This window comes from Homarus americanus, unplaced genomic scaffold, assembly GCF_018991925.1.
Source record: "Homarus americanus isolate GMGI-L3 unplaced genomic scaffold, GMGI_Hamer_2.0 scaffold31422, whole genome shotgun sequence".
Lineage (NCBI taxonomy): Eukaryota > Metazoa > Arthropoda > Malacostraca > Decapoda > Nephropidae > Homarus > Homarus americanus.
In genome coordinates, this window is record NW_024727997.1 from 35,425 (window position 1) to 53,661 (window position 18,237).

At 42.5% G+C, this 18,237-nt stretch overlaps 1 protein-coding gene across 1 annotated transcript; it reads right to left on the minus strand.

The window, feature by feature from the left end:
• Window positions 1-1,593: 1,593 nt before the first annotated feature.
• LOC121865973 lies at window positions 1,594-2,349 on the minus strand. The gene has a single exon (XM_042365540.1). It carries the CDS (start codon window positions 2,347-2,349, stop codon window positions 1,594-1,596), a length of 756 nt encoding a protein of 251 aa, XP_042221474.1.
• Between the last annotated feature and the right edge of the window lie 15,888 nt (window positions 2,350-18,237).

The following is an 18,237-nucleotide window of genomic DNA, read 5'->3' on the forward strand; positions in this document are numbered from 1 at the left end:
ATACGAAGCTGTATCATTTGTTTCGGCTGTGATAAACTGGACAAGTCAACCATTGTTGCGTAGTCTTGCCAACGTCGACGCCATTCCCGAAACATCTGATAAGAAGCGTCAGACATCAGAGAGGGAGGCGTCTGTACAGCAGCCTTTTGAGGTGTTGTTCCGACTCTGGGAAATGAGGTACCAGTACCTCTAGTCGTATCAACATTAGTAGCAGACGAATCTTGTACGGTAGATCGTTGTGGGGAGGCTAACAGAGAAATCAAGACTTCAAATCTGGCTTGATCCTCCTTTCTTCGCAGGTCATCCTCACGTCTACGTATGTCTTCGAGTTCTCTGCGTTGTTGTTCCTCTTTGTGGCGTCGTCTTTCAGACTCTTTGTACCGAATTTCTTCCTCTTCTCTCCTGGGCATTGTCACTGTGGGGAGCGTGGGGCATAAGCGTGGGTGGGGAGAGGTCTCCCACACTAAAACTCGTAACCCCATCGTCCAGGGTATCGTTTTGATCCCTGTGAGACATGCCGACTGCTTCTGTACTCTATCTGTGCAAAAGACCGGGTCAGCCCCTCGTAATCTATGCACAGAATTACAGAAGACTGAAGTAAGTCACAATAATTTAATATAAGGTGAATGCGTGTGTGTGTGTGTGTCTTGCGGGTTGCCGGGAGAGACTTGGCGCGCTGCCAGACGTAGGAGCGGGTGGGCAGCGTCCAGCGCTGGCTCTCAGTCACCCTCAGACCAGAGACGGGAGAGCACGTACTGTCGGGCCGCTCCCTTAGTCATCTGACCGCAACTTGCACAGACAATTATGATTAAAATACACAGCACAGCACTTCACAACACTGTAAGTCTAGAGGCTTGTAGTAGTCTTGCTGTCTGAAGCTGAAGACTGAAGACGCCATTAACTGAGTCCGGGCGAAGGCTTGGTCCACTGTATCTCACTGAGAAATAATCACTGCGCCATCTAGCGTATTGTCAGATACCCAAAGAATGTTCTATACTACTGAGGGTATACACAAACACTTGTTGTCTTAAAAGTAGGTTCTATTCTCGTACGGGAGATATATATATATATATATATATATATATATACAAACAGTAGGACGCAGAAGCCCGCGGTCACGCCACGAGGACTCTGTCTTCTCTCTCTACATCTATCTATGTATTACTACGCGCTGGCCTGTACAAATGCCAGCATTCACAAGCTAAATACATAAAGTATAAATGTGATAATTTATATACATAACATGGTGCACAATAAATGGAATATTATATAGAATTAATACATGTGCTGTAATACTTTACTATACATAATTAATAAGAGTAATATAATAATATACAGCTAAAGGTACTACTTTGTGTCCATATATATCATACAGTTGGTATTTTATCTTTGAAGACGTTGATAACCCTCTGGATCCAAGCTACTCCTCTTTGAAGCTGAAACCAAAGGAGTACTTTTCCCACAGGCACTGCAAGGGTTCTTTGGTCCTGTCTACTATGGAGGTTAGCAAAGTCACGTCCCTTTTCACTTCAGGAACGCCCTCGAGCTCCGTGTCAACTTGCGGTGCCTTTGGCCAATGCTCGGGAGGTAGCCTTATAAACCTTGAATATGGGTCCAACGATAATTCTCCAGCATCTGAGAAGCGGTTACTCCTCGTGTTGCATGATCTGCCGGGTTCTGCTCTGAGCTGACATGTCTCCATTGCCTCATGTCCGTGACTTCTCTTATAGCCGACATTCTATTTGCAACAAAGGTGTGGAAGCGTTTCCCAGTGTTACCAATATACTTCAACACAATCATACTATCCGTCCAAAACACAGAATCCGCTAGTGGTATACAGAGTTCATGTTGCACTGTTGTGTCAGCATGTGCTGCCAGTACCGCGGCACAAAGTTCTAGCCGTGGTATGGATTGTTGCTTTAAAGTTGCTAGTCGGGCTCTGCCACACACAAAGGAAGAGTCAATTCTTCCTTCCCGGTCTACAGTCTTCAGGTAGGTAATGACTACATAAGCTGATTGTGAAGCGTCGCAGAAGTGATGCAACTGAGCAGAAGCAGTGCGGCTCAGACCAACTTGTGTATAACAGCGTGGAATCTGGAAATCCTGCAATAGTTTTAGGTCCGACAACCAACACTGCCACAAGACTAGGTTGTGGTCAAGAAGAGGTATGTTCCAATTTTCTTGTCTTCTGCACTCGTTCTGGAAGATCTTTGCCTTGATGGTGAAAGGACAGATGAATCCCAGTGGGTCATAGGCAGAGATTACAATGCTTAGAAGCCCCGTTCTTGTCATAGGCCGGATTTGGACTTTTGCATTTGCAGCAAACTGGTCCGTCTCCAAATTTCTCATCACTCCTAGGGCTCTCTGTGGGCAAATTGTCATAGGTGTGCCGCTTTTCCATGAGGATAGTGCTGAGTACTCCTTTGTGATTACTTATCCATTTTGTAAGCTTCAATCCCCCCTCTTAGCAAGAGTTCTTGCAGCTGGTGTGCCGTGGAGATAGCTTCTTCAGTATCAGTAACAGACACAAGCGAGTCGTCCACATAAAAGCTCTCTCTAGCTCTGGTGGTTGCTATGGAGAATTCTGATCCATAATCCTGGAAAGTTCTCTGCCATGCATAAGTAGCACAAGCTGGACTCCACACCCCTCCAAAGATATGCACTGTCATTCGGTAGGCAGTTGGGGTTCCCGACAGGTCTCCATTTCCCCACCAGAGAAATCTTAGGGCATCCCTGTGCACCTTGACCTGATGAAACATGGCTCCCGACGAAATCTTATGAGGACTCCAAAGAGTTTGTTGTTGAAGTCTGGTCCTTGAAGTACCTCGTTGTTTAGTGACACATTGGAAAATGTTGCAGTACAATCGAAAACAATGCGAGTCTTCTCTGGTTTGTTTGGATTTAGTACTGGATGATGAGGCAGATGCCAAGTTCTTCCAGAATTTGCTGTTAGTTCCCTTTTTGGCACCTTCTCCGCAAAGCCCTTAATGATTAACTGTTCAATTTCTGCAACATTTCTTAGTTTCAGTTCTGCATTTCTTAGGAGGCGTTTTTTCAGACAATTCAGACGCCTGACAACAAGTGATCTGTTGTCCGGTAGGTTAGGTGGTTCTCGCCGGAATGGAATGGGAAACTGGTAGTGTCCATTTATCATCGCACCTGTCGATGATCAGAGCTGGACGACTTTTTTGTCCTCCAGCGACACTGGTACATCAATTGTAGTTTTTTTAAAGGTCATCTCCAATTCCCAAAAGAACCTTACTTGTGCCTCTAAATGTGTCTCAGCAGGAGGGAGAGCCGGTGGTGAACCCATGACAGCAAGAGTAGCAACATTTTCATGGGCCATTGGGCCATTGGGCCATTTACATCCATCCAAGTTGAGTGTTCACTGCAAATGGTGCTCCAGCTCGTCCTGTCAGGCACTCTAATGGAATCAAGGCTCTTGGACAGTCCTGCCCTATTAGTAGTTCAACGTTTTGAACACCAGACACAGGTGGTATAATTTCTCGAAGATATTCCCAATCCATTACATCCAAAGTTGACGCGAGTGAGTCTCCCAATGACGGGAGCAAGCGATCAATTACCAGTACACCTTGGAGTAATAGTGTACATTTAGACCTTCGCACCTGCGTGCCTTTGACCTCCAAGTCTATCTTCAATGTGTGTGTCGTTGTTCTTCATGGATAAGAGTGTCAATAAAGAGTGATACTGGTTTTCCAATCGTCTCTAATCGCTGCAGTAGACTTTTCGCATAGAAGGACCGATTACTGCCGGAGTCCAGGAGTGCATTCATTCTTGTCGTGCGCCTTGAGTTCGACCCCTTTACCTCCACCTCCAACAGTGGAAGAGCCACCCTGCTCTTCTTTAGTCATTGACTGGGTCCTGCTTTCTCCCTCTTGGTTGACTCTCCAGTGTCCCAGTATGGTTTCTCACGTCTGCCTACATCTTCATGACCTCGTGACCTCTTGTCGTGTCGTTCATGCCAATCATCTTGTTGTGTAGGTTCCGACCTTTCTGTCTTGATGCCGTGGTTCCTCTTGATTAAGTAGTCACTTGTGTCCCTAGTCCGTTCATCACGGTCACGAGACTAACTTATATCTGTTTCTTGGCTCTGGCGTCTATATTCATACCTTTCCCTTTGCATGGACTTGGGAGCAGAGTGTGACCATCTAGACTGTAACTCTGAACATCCATCAATGTCACACTGTGAGTATCCCGTCAGATACGCATTGGCCTGGTGTCCCTTTCTGAGACACAGAAAGCAGTACTGCAATCGTTGTACAGATCGGGTTCTCTCAGTACTGCCATAGTACGAAACTTGTGGCATCGATTCAAGTTATGATCTTTTGAGTAGAGCAAGCAAGCCTTGCACTCTGCGCCTGTAACAGCCAGTCCTACAGCACGCCTGCTAGTATTATTGCCGGCCTATCGTCTAACTCTGGCTCCCATGTTTCTGTGTATGCCTCTCTCGCATTTCCAGTACCACCGGCCTTCTGCATGAGAACCCAGAGATTTTCTAACCCTGGTTCCTTTTCTCCTTGAGCTTCGAACTCCTCCATTTTGCTTCGGTATTTCTTGCGCAAGCGACGAGGTAACTTCTCAACTAACGACTTTTTCCCCAGCAGATTGTCAACTTGCCACAGTGCACCATGGGGCTCTAAGTCACAGATACATACATTCAGCCTGTCTGAATGTATGTATCTGACGGGGTCAACATCAGTTTCTGAATCTGTTCACGAATAAAGGCATCTTCTCTTCCAAATCGTATTCGCAGTGTTCTTAGAGCCTGTTGATAGCCGTTTCCACAGTACTACATGAGTATAGGTGGTCTTGAATTTCTTCAGAACAAGCCTGCAGGAGGATGGGCGTCTTCTTAGGATCAGACTTCTGGATCTTGTCTACAGCATCATTGAAGCAATGCATAAAGCTCAAATAGTCGCGACGGCTTTTCCCTTTGAAGGTAGAAAGGCGTATGTCTCTGGAGTGTAAGGCTGACATAACCCTGTCCAGCACCTCCCAAGGTTCCTTAGTCTTTATATCTGCAGACTGTGATGGTATAACCTTTTCTTTGTCAATAGTAGACTCATTCTTGGGTGTGGTCCTTATGACCGTGGTTTCTTCCATGGCTCCTCTTTTCCCTCAGCGAATGATCCTCCCCCCGATGAGGCCATGCATCTGCTTCAAATTTGCTCTGTTGGGTCTTCTTGACCCACCAGGCTTGAGAATACCCTTTTTGAAGATGATTTCTTCAATGTAGCTATCCAGACCTTCCATCAATGCACTCCTCCAATGGTCGCTGGTTTCTGAGTTTCGGCTAGTTCCTGGTTGGGGTGAGTCGTGTCTATCGCTGATCAACTATAGTTGATACACTTTCCAGTTAATCTTGCTCTTTCGTCGTGGGGCCAGCGAGCAGTGGTTGTCCATCATTTTCCACATCTAGATCTATTTCTTGTGGCCACTCATTGTTTTCTATGTCCGCTATTTCGTCCAGTTGGAGGTGGTCGTTTGTGATTTGTGGTGGTGTATGGGCAAACTTCAGCTAGTCCTGGCAATAGCAGCAACTACACTGTTGTGTCTGGGGAACTAGTACAACTGTGGTTTGGGAGTTGGTACAAGCGCACACTCTTGCTGTGCCTTGGGGGTTGGTACAAGTGGACACTTCTGCTGTGCCTTGGGGGTTGTTACAAGCGCACACTTCTGCTATGCCTTAGGAGTTGTTATGAGCGCACACTTCTGCTGTGCCTTGGGGGTTATTGCAAGCGCACACTTCTGCTGTGTCTTGGTGGTTGTTACAAGCGCACACTTCTGTTGTGCCTTGGGGTTGTAAGAAGCGTCTTCTTAATTTAATCGAGTATATTAGTTGTTTTGTGAGTAGCTCCGACAATCATAAACCTTTTACCTATACACTGATGAGGTCTTAAAACTAGACCAAGTTCATATCACCCTTGCAAACTGTGCAAAAACCAAAGATCACATGGACTCAACCGTTACCTTTTGGCTGTATTGAGAATGAGATGTGTAGTAGGGTGTGTCATAGGTGGGAAGATCAGCTAAAAATAATGGCCCATCACTTTTTTTGTAGATTTTAGTGTATATAAACAGAAAATAATTTCAGTTTCAATATTTTGCAACCTTTTGCTAGGTAAATTTTAGCGTGAAATTTATCGAAAATCTAACGTACAGCTGCATTAGTGCATTACAATTAAATAGTGAAAATTGCTTTCTGAATTCATTCTTTAACAACCCAACTAACAATATTTTTTTCTGTTTCAGATTCTGATGCATTTATAAGTTGATAATATTTGCGATGGCTGCTTGTGTCAGGACGAGGAACCAAAAATCCAGCCATCTCAGTCACTATCTTGGGTCTGGGAGAGAGCTCCTGAAGTCGGAGTTGCCTACATTGAGAGATGCTTTGAGATACGGTGTTTTAATCAGGCAAATCAGTGAAAAGAACCAAAGAACTTACACAAACAAAGACATTGCCAGTGATATGACCAAAGCTGTCTTGGCACAGTACACTCTGGCTAACGCTCAGTTCAAGCCTCCAGTCATAACAAGTCAGAAGAAGATTAGTGAGAGACTGCTAGCCAGTTGGGAAAAGGCAAGAGATATCTCTCTTGGGAGAGGAAAACTTGCAGTTAAGGACAGCTTTGCCAAGCAACTGGACCAGTTATTTGACATAATTACTTGCAAGTGCCCAATTGTTCTCTGTCCTGAGTTTGGATGCGATCGTGACTGTAAATCCGAGGCCCACATCTCCTGTATTTGCAAGCGTGAACTGAAGATTCCTGTGATCGAACTGGCATTTGTCAAAGCACAGAGAGAGAAGACTGGCAGTATAGGGGCTCTCATGATTTCTAGCCAAGATATTCCGGAGTCCAAGAGACAGGAGGCTGCCACAGAGAGACAGAAGAGGAGAAGAGTTGCCGAGGAAAAGAGACTTGAGAAGGCCCAGGGTGAGGTAAAAAAGGCCGATGATTGGAGTCAAGCTGATTCAGGGTTTAATGACTTCCCCATGGCTGATCCGAGTGCTGACCAGGAGAATGGTGACTTTGTCCCTAACCCAGAAAATAATGATCCAAACCTTCCAGGCATAAGATTCGAAATAGGAAAGATATCCCGAGCATAGCTCTGGCCAGCATGCGACACCACACTGGTCTCAGAGAAACTGCAGAGGTAGCAACAGCTGCCTGGATTGACGGTGGTTTGATAACACCTGATGATGTTCACCTGGTGATAGATCATAACAAAGTAAGGAGAGCTCAGGAGAAACTTGTCAGTAACCTAGAAGAGGAGTTTGATAAGGGGATAAGAGAAAATGGAATCAATTGTTTGTTCTTTGATGGGAGAAGGGATGACACTAAAGTGTTCATGAAAGTTGGAGATTCTGACAAGTTGTTCCCTGCCATGGTGAAGGAGGAACACTACTCCTGCTGCAGTGAACCAGGAGGGAAGTATTTGTGGCATTTCACTCCAGAGAAAGATGACATCAGGAAACCAGCTGAGATAGTGGCAGATAACATTGTGAACTGGCTCAGAGAGAGGAACGTAGACCAGACCCTGCAGGCCATTGGAGGGGACAGCACCAACACGAACACAGGGTGGCAAGGGGGGGTCATACAGTGGATAGAGCGGAAGATTGGGAGGAAGCTGGTCTGGATTGTTTGTGACCTCCACACCAACGAGTTGCCACTCAGACATCTGATCCAGGAGCTGGATGGCAAGACTCTTTCAAACAACAGATGGTCTGGTCCTCTTGGCAAGATGCTGGACTCTGCCACTGAGTTAGAAATAAATCCGAGCCTTGAAAAAATCACAGTTGGCCCTCCACTCGTTGAGCTTGCACATACTGTCATTGACGACCTGAGTACTGACCAGTACTATGGTTACATGATTTGCAGTGCCATCAAAACTGGGGTCATGCCTGATAGACTTGCTTACCTGCAGATAGGTCCAGTCTTACATTCTAGGTGGCTCACAACGGCTCTCAGGTTCTGCAGAATTTGGGTCGCTCATCATAAACCGAAAGGGAACCAGCTTCACAACCTGAGACTTATTGTCCAATTCATCGTGAGTGTCTACTTGCCAAATTGGTTCAACACCAAGGTCAAGTCATCGTTCTCCGAAGGTCCGAGGCATGTTCTCTTCCAGCTTGAGCTCCTGAGGAGTCAGCCAAGGAAGGTTGTTCAGATTGTGGAGCAGACTGTGAGGAGATCTTCCTGGTATGCTCATCCCGAGGCAGTTCTGCAGACAATGCTCTGCAGTAAGGATGAGGAGGAGAGAAGAGTGGCAGTCAAAAAGATCTTGGATATGAGACTTATGAGAGGATCTGGGCATGACGAATCAGTTGGTGACGATTCCTTCAGGGTCAGGAAGACTCCTGAAGTCAATCTAGGTGCCAAGACCCTCACTGATCTCATAGATCTGGATAACATCCAGGCTGGCAGTGAGCCCCTCTTACCTGCAGCCTCACCAATGTTCAAGTCAGAGCTTTCCTGGACAACCCCATGCTTGTCCCTGCCTGGCCCTCGCACACCCAGAGTATAGAGCGTTGTGTACAGCAAGTGAGCGAGGCCAGCAGTCACGTGTACAGCCAGGAGAGGAGGGAAGGCTACATCCGAGCTCAGGTGGTCAGCAGGGAGGTGATGAGTAGAAACAGAAGCAAGAAAGACATGTTCTCTATGGTGTGCAGCAACACCGGGTCGTAGTAGTAAAAACGGTTTTTGTATTTGATGATTTTGTTTTCTAAAGGAATATTAAATTTAATAAATGTGTCAAGATCATTCGTTTCACTATTCTGGATCATTTTCATCCTAATAAATTAACCTGATACATTTACTTTACTTTAAATAAGCTATTTAGTGGTGTTGGTAAAAGGGTGGGAATACTGAATTTTCATAAGATTTCAAGTTAAAATTTACCTAGCAAAAAATGAAAACTTTTCAATTCTGAAGATATCACATGATTCTGCACATAGAACTACATCATTAATACCATGGGCCGATTTTTCAAACTCAAAAAAAAAAAATTCGCCTCCGTATGACACACCCTAATGTGTAGTCCTAGCAGCTCTGTTCCATCACACCGTTCTAGCAGATTAAATCCAATTCATTATTGATACATTATTGGGATTGTCTACTGGATAATCGAATGTATATTTGTATCATATGAACGTTATCTCGCTAAATTTCATTACAAGTCAAGTCAGAGGACAGGCGCTTAATCGTCTTCCACTCTTTTGTTGATGTTGGATTTCCTCTCGCCTCTGCAGGACATAATTATATAATGTTTTGTCAATAAATCGTTTATCAATATCACTACCACCAAGTTTCTTCACCGACACGCGCTCGGTGTATCCAGTCTGGCTGTCCGCAATGATCACTATGTCTCCCGGTCACTCGTACGAATGATTATAACACCAGCACTGGATCACTTTACTTTGACTCAGGTCCGCGGGGCGGACCACAAAAGAACAATAATACTCCAGCGCGATCATCCAAACTATTTTGCCACAGCGGTAGCTCTTCTTGGTCCGCTCGTTCAGGCGTCGTGTTGACGCAGTTGATACAACATAGAAGCAGCTGACGTCACAGGGTCCCTCAGATCGACTTCTTCCGACTATGGTAAGATCCTCTTCCGCGGTTCCAACGATTACTCTCACCCATCGGCTTCACAAAGCTCCCACCAACGTTTTGACTTTAACTGCAGACTGGTTCGACAGTTAGATGACGTCACGTCTTAAGGATGAGAGAAACCCGCAACGTGAACTAACTCAATGTTTATTGATTGATATGGTAAAAAACTGAAGGAGTGAGACACTCATTAACTACTGATTACATTCCATTACATGTATACATTATACGTCAGTTAGTAAATACATTATTCTGTATGGTTATTATCCATAGTGCCTTACACTATGCACGTATGTAGTTCATAACATTTCACCATAATTCAAACATTAACAGTGTTCTTTCACTCACGTGTGCTGGCTTATAGCTCCACTAACTGCTAGTATCGCTAATGTGTGCCCTCAAAGGATGTTGGACAAATACTGCCAGGTAGAGGCATCCTGAGCCCTAGCTATGGTCATAACACACAAAAACTTGTTTTCCATCCACAGATCTGGTGAGGTCACAGGTCGTGCGACAACATGAGTTCAGAGGTCGCAGCGTACAAGGTGGCGGCAAAAACACCCTTCGTCCGGTACTCGATGTCCACCCCGACGGCTCAATTGGCACTGGCACAGGTAAGGAAAGCAGCCAAGAAAATGGAAAAGAGAGTTGGTGCCAGTACACACCCTTGTTTTACCCCAGTGTGAGTAGGGAACAACTCAGACTGGGTGCCATTGTGCAGAACACTGCCGTTCATGCCATCGTGGAGTTGCCTCACAATGGCGATGAATTTTGGTGGGCAGCCAAAAAGGCTGAGGGTCTTCCAGATGGCTTCCCTGTTGAGACGACACTGTTCTCTGCACTTTTCCTGTAACTGACGGGCAGCAAAGATCATGTGAGTTGTACCACGTGATGGTCTAAGGCCACATTGAGATTCCGGGAGGAGGTTTTCCGCCTCAGGAAGAAGTCTGTTTAGGAGGAGTCGGACGATAATCTTGCCAGCTACGGACAGCAGCGAGATCCCGCAGTAGTTGCCACGGTATGAGGGGTCTCCCTTGTTCTTATAAATATTGACTATGGAGGCGTCTTTAAGAGCTTGAGGGATTTCCTCCTTTTCCCATATATTCTCCAGGAGAGAGTGGAGACTGCTGGTAAGCAAAGGTCCTCCTGCTTTATGCACCTCGGCTGGGATTCCATCAGGCCCTGAGGCTTTGTTATTTTTCATGTTTGATGGCAGTAGCTACCTCATCCAGTGAAGAAGGATAGCTGAGGTGGGTCGATTCTGGATGCTGAGGGATCTGCTGGGTAGTCAGGACATCCACATCAGTGTTTCGGTTGAGCAGTGAATGGTAGTGCTCTTTCCAGAGCTGAAGGAGGCCTTCATTGTCTTTAATTATGGATTTACCATCGGCTGAGCGGAGGGGGACTGCGCCACGAGTGATTGGCTCATAAAATATTTTACGGGAATTGAAAAATTCGTGCATCTTGTGCTAATCTGAAATTTTGTCTGTTTCACATGCTTTATTTTTAAACCAGTCATTCTTTAGATTGCGAAGTTCCCACTGGGCTGCCGCTTTCTTCTTGTAGAAGGTATCAGCTTTGGTCCAAGACTGAGGATTGTTCTACCAGTCAGTTAAAGCAGCAAGTTTATCATCGACGAAAATGACCCGGGAATCAATGTACACACACACACATATATATACAGTATATATATGCTGATAACCACAAAGAACAAAGAAAACATGAAGGTCCCAAGCGCTTTCGTGTAATTCACAGATTTAGGGGTGAGTACAGACTAAGGAGAAATAAATAACAAGGCATATATATATATATATATATATATATATATATATATATATATATATATATATATATATATATATATATATATATATATATATATATATATATATATATATATATATATATCTTGATAAAATCACACGGGAAAAGGGAAACAACGGAGCACCTTAGCTTTCGTCTTTATTCAAGACATCTTCAGAGGCAACTGGATTACATGGACAGAGAGAGGCTTAAATATACAGGGTGACCTTAAAAACATGAGGTCAGGTCATAATGATGTCATCCACTAATCCCCACACCAACACACACGTAGAGGAGCTTAAGAGAAGGGGGGTGACGTGACTAGTCAGGTCAGGTCAAAAATAAGGGACCCACTAAATAACTATCATACATCTAGATCAAAGGTTTTCAAAGCATTTTTAACCTTGGGCCACTGACAAATAAATTTATATAACATATTATCAGTTTTGAACTGACCATCACTAAGGTTTATTGATTTTAATTCCTTAATCAAACTAGCTTCAACCAGAAGTCTTTCTGTGACACAAGATGATTTAAATACTTCTAAGCTTTTTTCCCAAGCAATGGGATGATTATTATTCCTAACATGAACGAACAAGGCACTGCTTTCAGATGCTGCTCTGATATTGTACTTATGTTGTTTGATTCTGAGCTGCAGTGTTTTTCCTGTCTGTCCTACATAATTACAATTACATTTGCTACATGGAATACAATAAACACTTCCATTTACATTCAAACTTGGGCTATTTCTTATTAACATATTGGTAATGGTTGAGTCATACTTGAAAACAACATTAATATTTAGTAGCTTGAGGGACCGAACTAACGGGACAAATTCATTACGATAGGGCAGAGTCAAAATATTCTTAAGTGTAGGAATTTGCCTGGTTTGAGAGGAATGAAAGGATTTTTTAGCCCTTTTAAAACAACGATCAACAAACACAGAAGGGCACCCGAGTTTCTGTGCAATGGAACGAATGTGTTTCAATTCATCGTCAATAAATTCAGAGTCACAAATACGCAGACATCTTAAGAACATAGCAGAAAAAACTGACATTTTGGTAGACTCCAGGTGATTCGATAAAAAGTCTATGAAACTGTCTACCTGTGTGGGCTTTCTGCATCTTTCTGCATCTTTGGACATTTTTATGATGGCCAACAATTCATCTGCAGTGACAGGGGATAAGAACAGCTCATTTGGCTGTCTCTTTTGCAGGTAGGCTCTAAATTCCTCATGGTGATCAGGGATGCTCTCTGCAAGATTTTTCCCAACATTAATAAAATATTAATTAAAGTGGTTGCCAATGATGGAGTTTTCTATTATGGAAGGTAGTTGCTGCTAGTGCTACAAAATGCACTCTAAAAAGGCACTCAGCTGTAGACCTAAACAACAGGTTCAGCACCTTAAGTGACGAGTGTGAGGAAGGTGCTAGTAACACCACGAGTGCTACTCCCTCTGTTAGTGTGGAGAGAGGGAGTAGCGCAGGTAAGAAATCACCACACTCAGGTAAGGTCAAATGTGTTTCTGTCATGGGAGACTCGATGGTGAAGTATTTAGGTAACAATCTCTGCACTAAAGTTAGGAAGCTCGAGTGTCTCCCCGGGGCAGGGATAGGTAGAGTACTGGAGAGAGTGGAGAACGTCATTGATGACTGTGGAGACAACCCCATAGTCTTACTCAGTGCAGGAGGCAATGACGTAGGTAAGCGCACCAGTGTCGAACTGCGTAAGCTGTATAGGGAAGCTCTAGATAAGATTAGGGTGAAGGGTGGAACTCCTATTGCTTGCTCTATCCTACCTAGACGTGGTGCCAGTCGTGAATGGATGTCCCGTGCAATCGGTTTCAATTGCTGGTTGGAAGAACAGTGTAAAGAGCTGTCGACGCCATTCATTGATAATTGGAGCCTGTACTATGGTAATGATAGTATGTATGCAAGGGATGGGGTGCATTTAAGTAGGAAGGGGGTGGCCGTGCTAGCGAAGATAGTTGACAGGGTAGTAAAGGTGGGGTTTTAATATGTCCAAATCCCATCAATGGTAAAGAGAGGAAAATACCATGTGAAAATAACAGCAGTGAAACAGAAGTAGATAATGCTGAAAATATAGTTAGTCACAATAACAAACATCAAAGTAATAAATGTAAATCAGATAGAAACGGAAGAAATATATTGAGTGTTTATTATACTAATAGTAGAAGCTTGTGTAACAAAATGGACCAGCTCAGAGCCATTGTTAGTAAAGAGAACATAGATATAATTGCAATAACGGAAACATGGATAAATTCAAACAGCAAACATTTTTTAGCAGAATTTCATATTCCAGGATATAACCTATTTAAATTTGACAGAGTAGGAAGGAGAGGGGGCGGTGTAGCAGTGTATATCAGGGTGTCATTAAAAAGCTGCAATAAATCAAACATTAAAACAAATAGCGACAATGAAAGTATTTGGGTAGAGATTGGTGAGGGCAATGAGTCCGTAGTCATTGGTGTTATATATACTGTAGACCACCTAATTTGAGTAGGAACGATGGTAAATTGCTATGGGAGGAAATAAAGAAGGCATCTGATAGAAACAATGTATGTATTCTAGGCGATTTCAACTTTTCAGTCTTAGATTGGAAAAATCAACTTAGCGATAATGAATCTGAAGATTTTCTAGAAGTAGTACAAGATAGTTTTTTATATCAATTCATAAACTCGCCCACTAGAGGAAATAATATCCTCGATTTAGTTCTCAGTAATAATGAAAATCTAGTAAAAGATGTTGGGATTGGAGACGAACTAGGAAACAGTGATCATAAAGCCATATATTTTAACATAATATGGAATGGCAGGAAGAAGGAAAATTCGGCCTTGATCCCGGATTTTAGGAAGGCTAATTACGGTAGCTTAAGGAGAGACCTAAGGGATGACCCTATGGTCAAAAGATTAATCCCCCCCACACCTCCGGAAACTGTCAACTTAGGACGGGAGAACCCCGAATTTAATTTAGCAAGCTACTTATGAACAATTTATTGCGACAATCCATAATGCTCAAAATAAACACATCCCTAAAAGAAAATTCAGATCGATACGGAACCAACCAAAATGGATGAATAATAGACTCTTAGATCTTCTAGGGAAAAAGAAAGGAGTATATAGAAAAGTTAAGAAAGGCGAAAATCACTTACTTGGTTACTATCAGAACCTAACAAGACAGGTAAAAACAGAAATTAGGAAAGCAAAGAGAAATTATGAAATCAAGGTAGCAAACGAATCGAAAAATAACCCCAAAGCTTTTTATCAACTGTATAAATCAAAGGTTAGAGATACAATAGGTCCCCTTAAAACTACGACAGGAGAAATGACTGATGATGAGTTAGAAATGTGTAGTACGTTAAATAGTCATTTTCGCTCCGTATTCACAAATGAAAACCTAGCACAGTTTCCAGAAGTTCATAAGGTATATAACGACAGTATAGAAAATATGTTGATGAATATCAATATTACTAGTAACGATGTGCTTAAAGAAATTAACAAACTGAAGCCTCATAAATCGCCTGGTCCAGACGAGGTATATGCTAGAATATTAAAAGAATGTAGAGATGAGTTGAGTAATCCATTAGCAGTTTTATTTAATAAGTCATTAGAATCGGGCCTAGTGCCAGAAGCTTGGAAACTTGCAAATGTAGTTCCGATTTTCAAAAAAGGTGATAAATCAATTGCATCAAATTACCGTCCCATTAGTCTCACGTCAATCATAGGCAAGTTGCTAGAGTCAATTATTGCTACGAAAATCAGAAGCCACCTTGAAACATTCAACTTAATTCATTCTTCTCAGCACGGGTTCACCCAGGGACGTTCTTGTCTCACAAATTTGCTTAGCTTTTTCTCAGAAGTATATGAAGCGGTAGATAATGATAAGTCATATGATATAATTTATTTAGATTTCAGTAAAGCATTCGATAGAGTCCCTCATGAGAGAGTGATAAGGAAGGTAGAAGCACATGGAATAGGTGGATCATTATTAAAATGGATTAGGTCATGGTTAACTGGTAGGAAACAAAGAGTCAGCATAAATGGATTTAAGTCAAACTGGGGTGCGGTCAAAAGCGGAGTTCCCCAGGGATCTGTATTAGGCCCTCTGCTGTTTGTTATATTCATTAATGATCTTGATTTAGGTATAACTAGTAGGATTAGTAAATTTGCAGATGATACCAAAATGGGGAGAGTGATAAATTCAGACAGTGACTTTGAACACCTTCAAAGAGATCTAGATACCTTACATGAGTGGTCAGTAGACTGGCAAATGAATTTTAATACTGATAAATGCAAGGTACTACAGATAGGGAAGACGAATACAAACGTTAAGTATAAACTAGGTAACACGGAAATAGAAAACTCAGATTGTGAAAAAGATCTAGGTGTATTTGTTAGCAACGACTTGAAACCTAGAAAACAATGTATTAGCGTTCGCAACAAGGCAAACAGGATTCTTGGGTTCATATCTAGGAGTGTAAGTAACAGAACTGCTGACGTTATCTTGAAACTTTACCTAGCATTAGTGAGGCCACACATGGATTATGCGGTTCAATTCTGGTGTCCTTATTATAGAATGGACATAGATTCTTTGGAGAGAGTACAAAGAAGAATGACAAAAATGATCCATAATATTAGAAACCTTCCATATGAAGAAAGACTGAAAAGCTTAGGCTTGCATTCATTAGAGAGGCGTAGAGTTAGGGGAGATATGATAGAGGTGTTCAAGTGGGTAAGTGGGATTAAGAAGGGTAAAATGGAAGATGTTCTGAAGCTCAGTAATAACGAAATAACTAGAACAAATGGCTTTAAATTAGATAAATTCCGATTCAGAAAGGATATAGGCAAGCACTGGTTTGGTAATAGAGTTGTGGATATGTGGAATAGGCTACCGAGTGCTATAGTAGGATCGGGGACGCTAGGGAGCTTCAAGACGAAGTTGGATAGGCACATGGAAGTGCTGGGATGGGTGTGAAAGGGATGTGCCCTGTATGGGCCAGTCGGCCTCCTGCAGTATTCCACTTTCTTATGTTCTTATGTTCTTAACTAAACCATTTATCATAAAAGCTGAGTGGGGGCCCGAAGGCTGAGTGTTCCTGTTCTGAATTGAATTTATGACATTCCACGTTTTTTTTTACTGTCGCTTGATGCTGACTGGAGCTTATTTGTATAATAGCTACGTCTGGCATTTCTAACTGCTTGAGTTACTCTATTTTTGATACTTCGGTAAGCATCACCGGAAGTTATGGGTCTTTTTGCAAATTTCCTTTGGAGTTTGTGTTTTTCTTTTATCATTATCTTAATTTCGCTTGTGATATAGGGTTTGGAAATGGATACAGTTTTCACTGACTTAATAATGAGGGGGAAGCATTTATCACAGCAGGCATTGAAGATGCAAGAGAAGTTGTTTTAGAAAGGGAGCATGTTGTTGGCCCAGTAGTCTCTGCGGGAAGTGATCTGAGATATTGTTATAAATAATTCCACTTGCTAGATTGTTAGGAGTGTTGTTAGTCCAGATATGATCTATGACAGTGGCAGTGGGTTTGGTTATAATGTTGAAGAAGAACTTAGAATGACAGGTAGAAAGAAGGTCTAATACTGAGGTGTCGGCTTTTGATTTTAATAGATCAAGGTTGAAATCTCCCGTAATGTAGCAACGTTTCCTCTCTGAACTTATGATAGAGATAAGCTCCGAAAATTTATCAAGAAAGATTCTTACATTAGTGTGGGGTCTTCTGTAGATTACTCCTACTAGGATATTTCGTGTGTCGTTACATAATTCATTGAAGACACTTTCCATGTACTCCTCCTGAACACTTTAAAACATCTCTTACAGAAGTGTAAGTTAGTGAGTTTGGTCTCACAGAACCCAAGTACATCAAATTTTGGGCAATGGAAGATATACACTGATCTAAAACGGTAATACTGCTGATGTTATTGCTAATTAAGGAGAAGGAATGAGGTAGAAGAAGACTAGAACTAGAATCGGGAGAGTCAGGAAAGTAATAGATACAATTGGGGTTGGTGTATCCCAGTGAGTTATGTAGAAAGGCAACAGGATCAATATGAGGGAGCATTGTGTCGACACCATTGTCGCGATCCCACTACCCTTTATACTTGGGGAGTGATTCCTACCCCAAGTTATTAACAAATAAAGGTACAAATAGGGAACACGGCAATAATTATCCTCACCAAAAACCTACTCAACTAAATGTACTTGAAAAAGTAAGAACAGTTGAAATAAGTGAATCACAAAAGGGAAGATAATTAATTAATTCAATTTATGTTCTAAAGGGAGTAATGACAAGCAAACATGAATTTAAGGGAATAAGTAAGTGTATAATAAAATAAGAGTGATGCCGGAAGGGCGAAAATATGCTGTAAGGAGTTAGACCAAACAAATATTACTTAACATTACTATATTACACAAGACATACGAAATATATATATACAACAATCACTACAAAATGATTATCCCTACCAAACAGGAGATACCTTACCACCAGGATCCCTTCCTAGGCCTAACTAAACGTGTCGCTAATACCTGATACCCCTAGGGCATTGCAGAAGACTGGATAAAGCACTAGACAAGGGTCAAGGCTAGAGAACGAATGGACACGTCTAACCTATGCCACGGTTTTTCGCTACTGCCGAAGCGTGCCCACGCGGGCAGGGTTGCCAACTCGGATTTTCAAATGTCGCTAGGCTGGTACCTAAAAGTAACTAAATGTCGCTAAATCTTCCATGGAAAGTCGCTAGCTATTATTCCCCCCCTTCAGT

Excerpts from the sequence above, each read along its gene's own strand:
- LOC121865973 (XM_042365540.1), bottom strand. The coding sequence starts at position 2,349 with ATGAGAAATTTGGAGACGGACCAGTTTGCTGCAAATGCAAAAGTCCAA.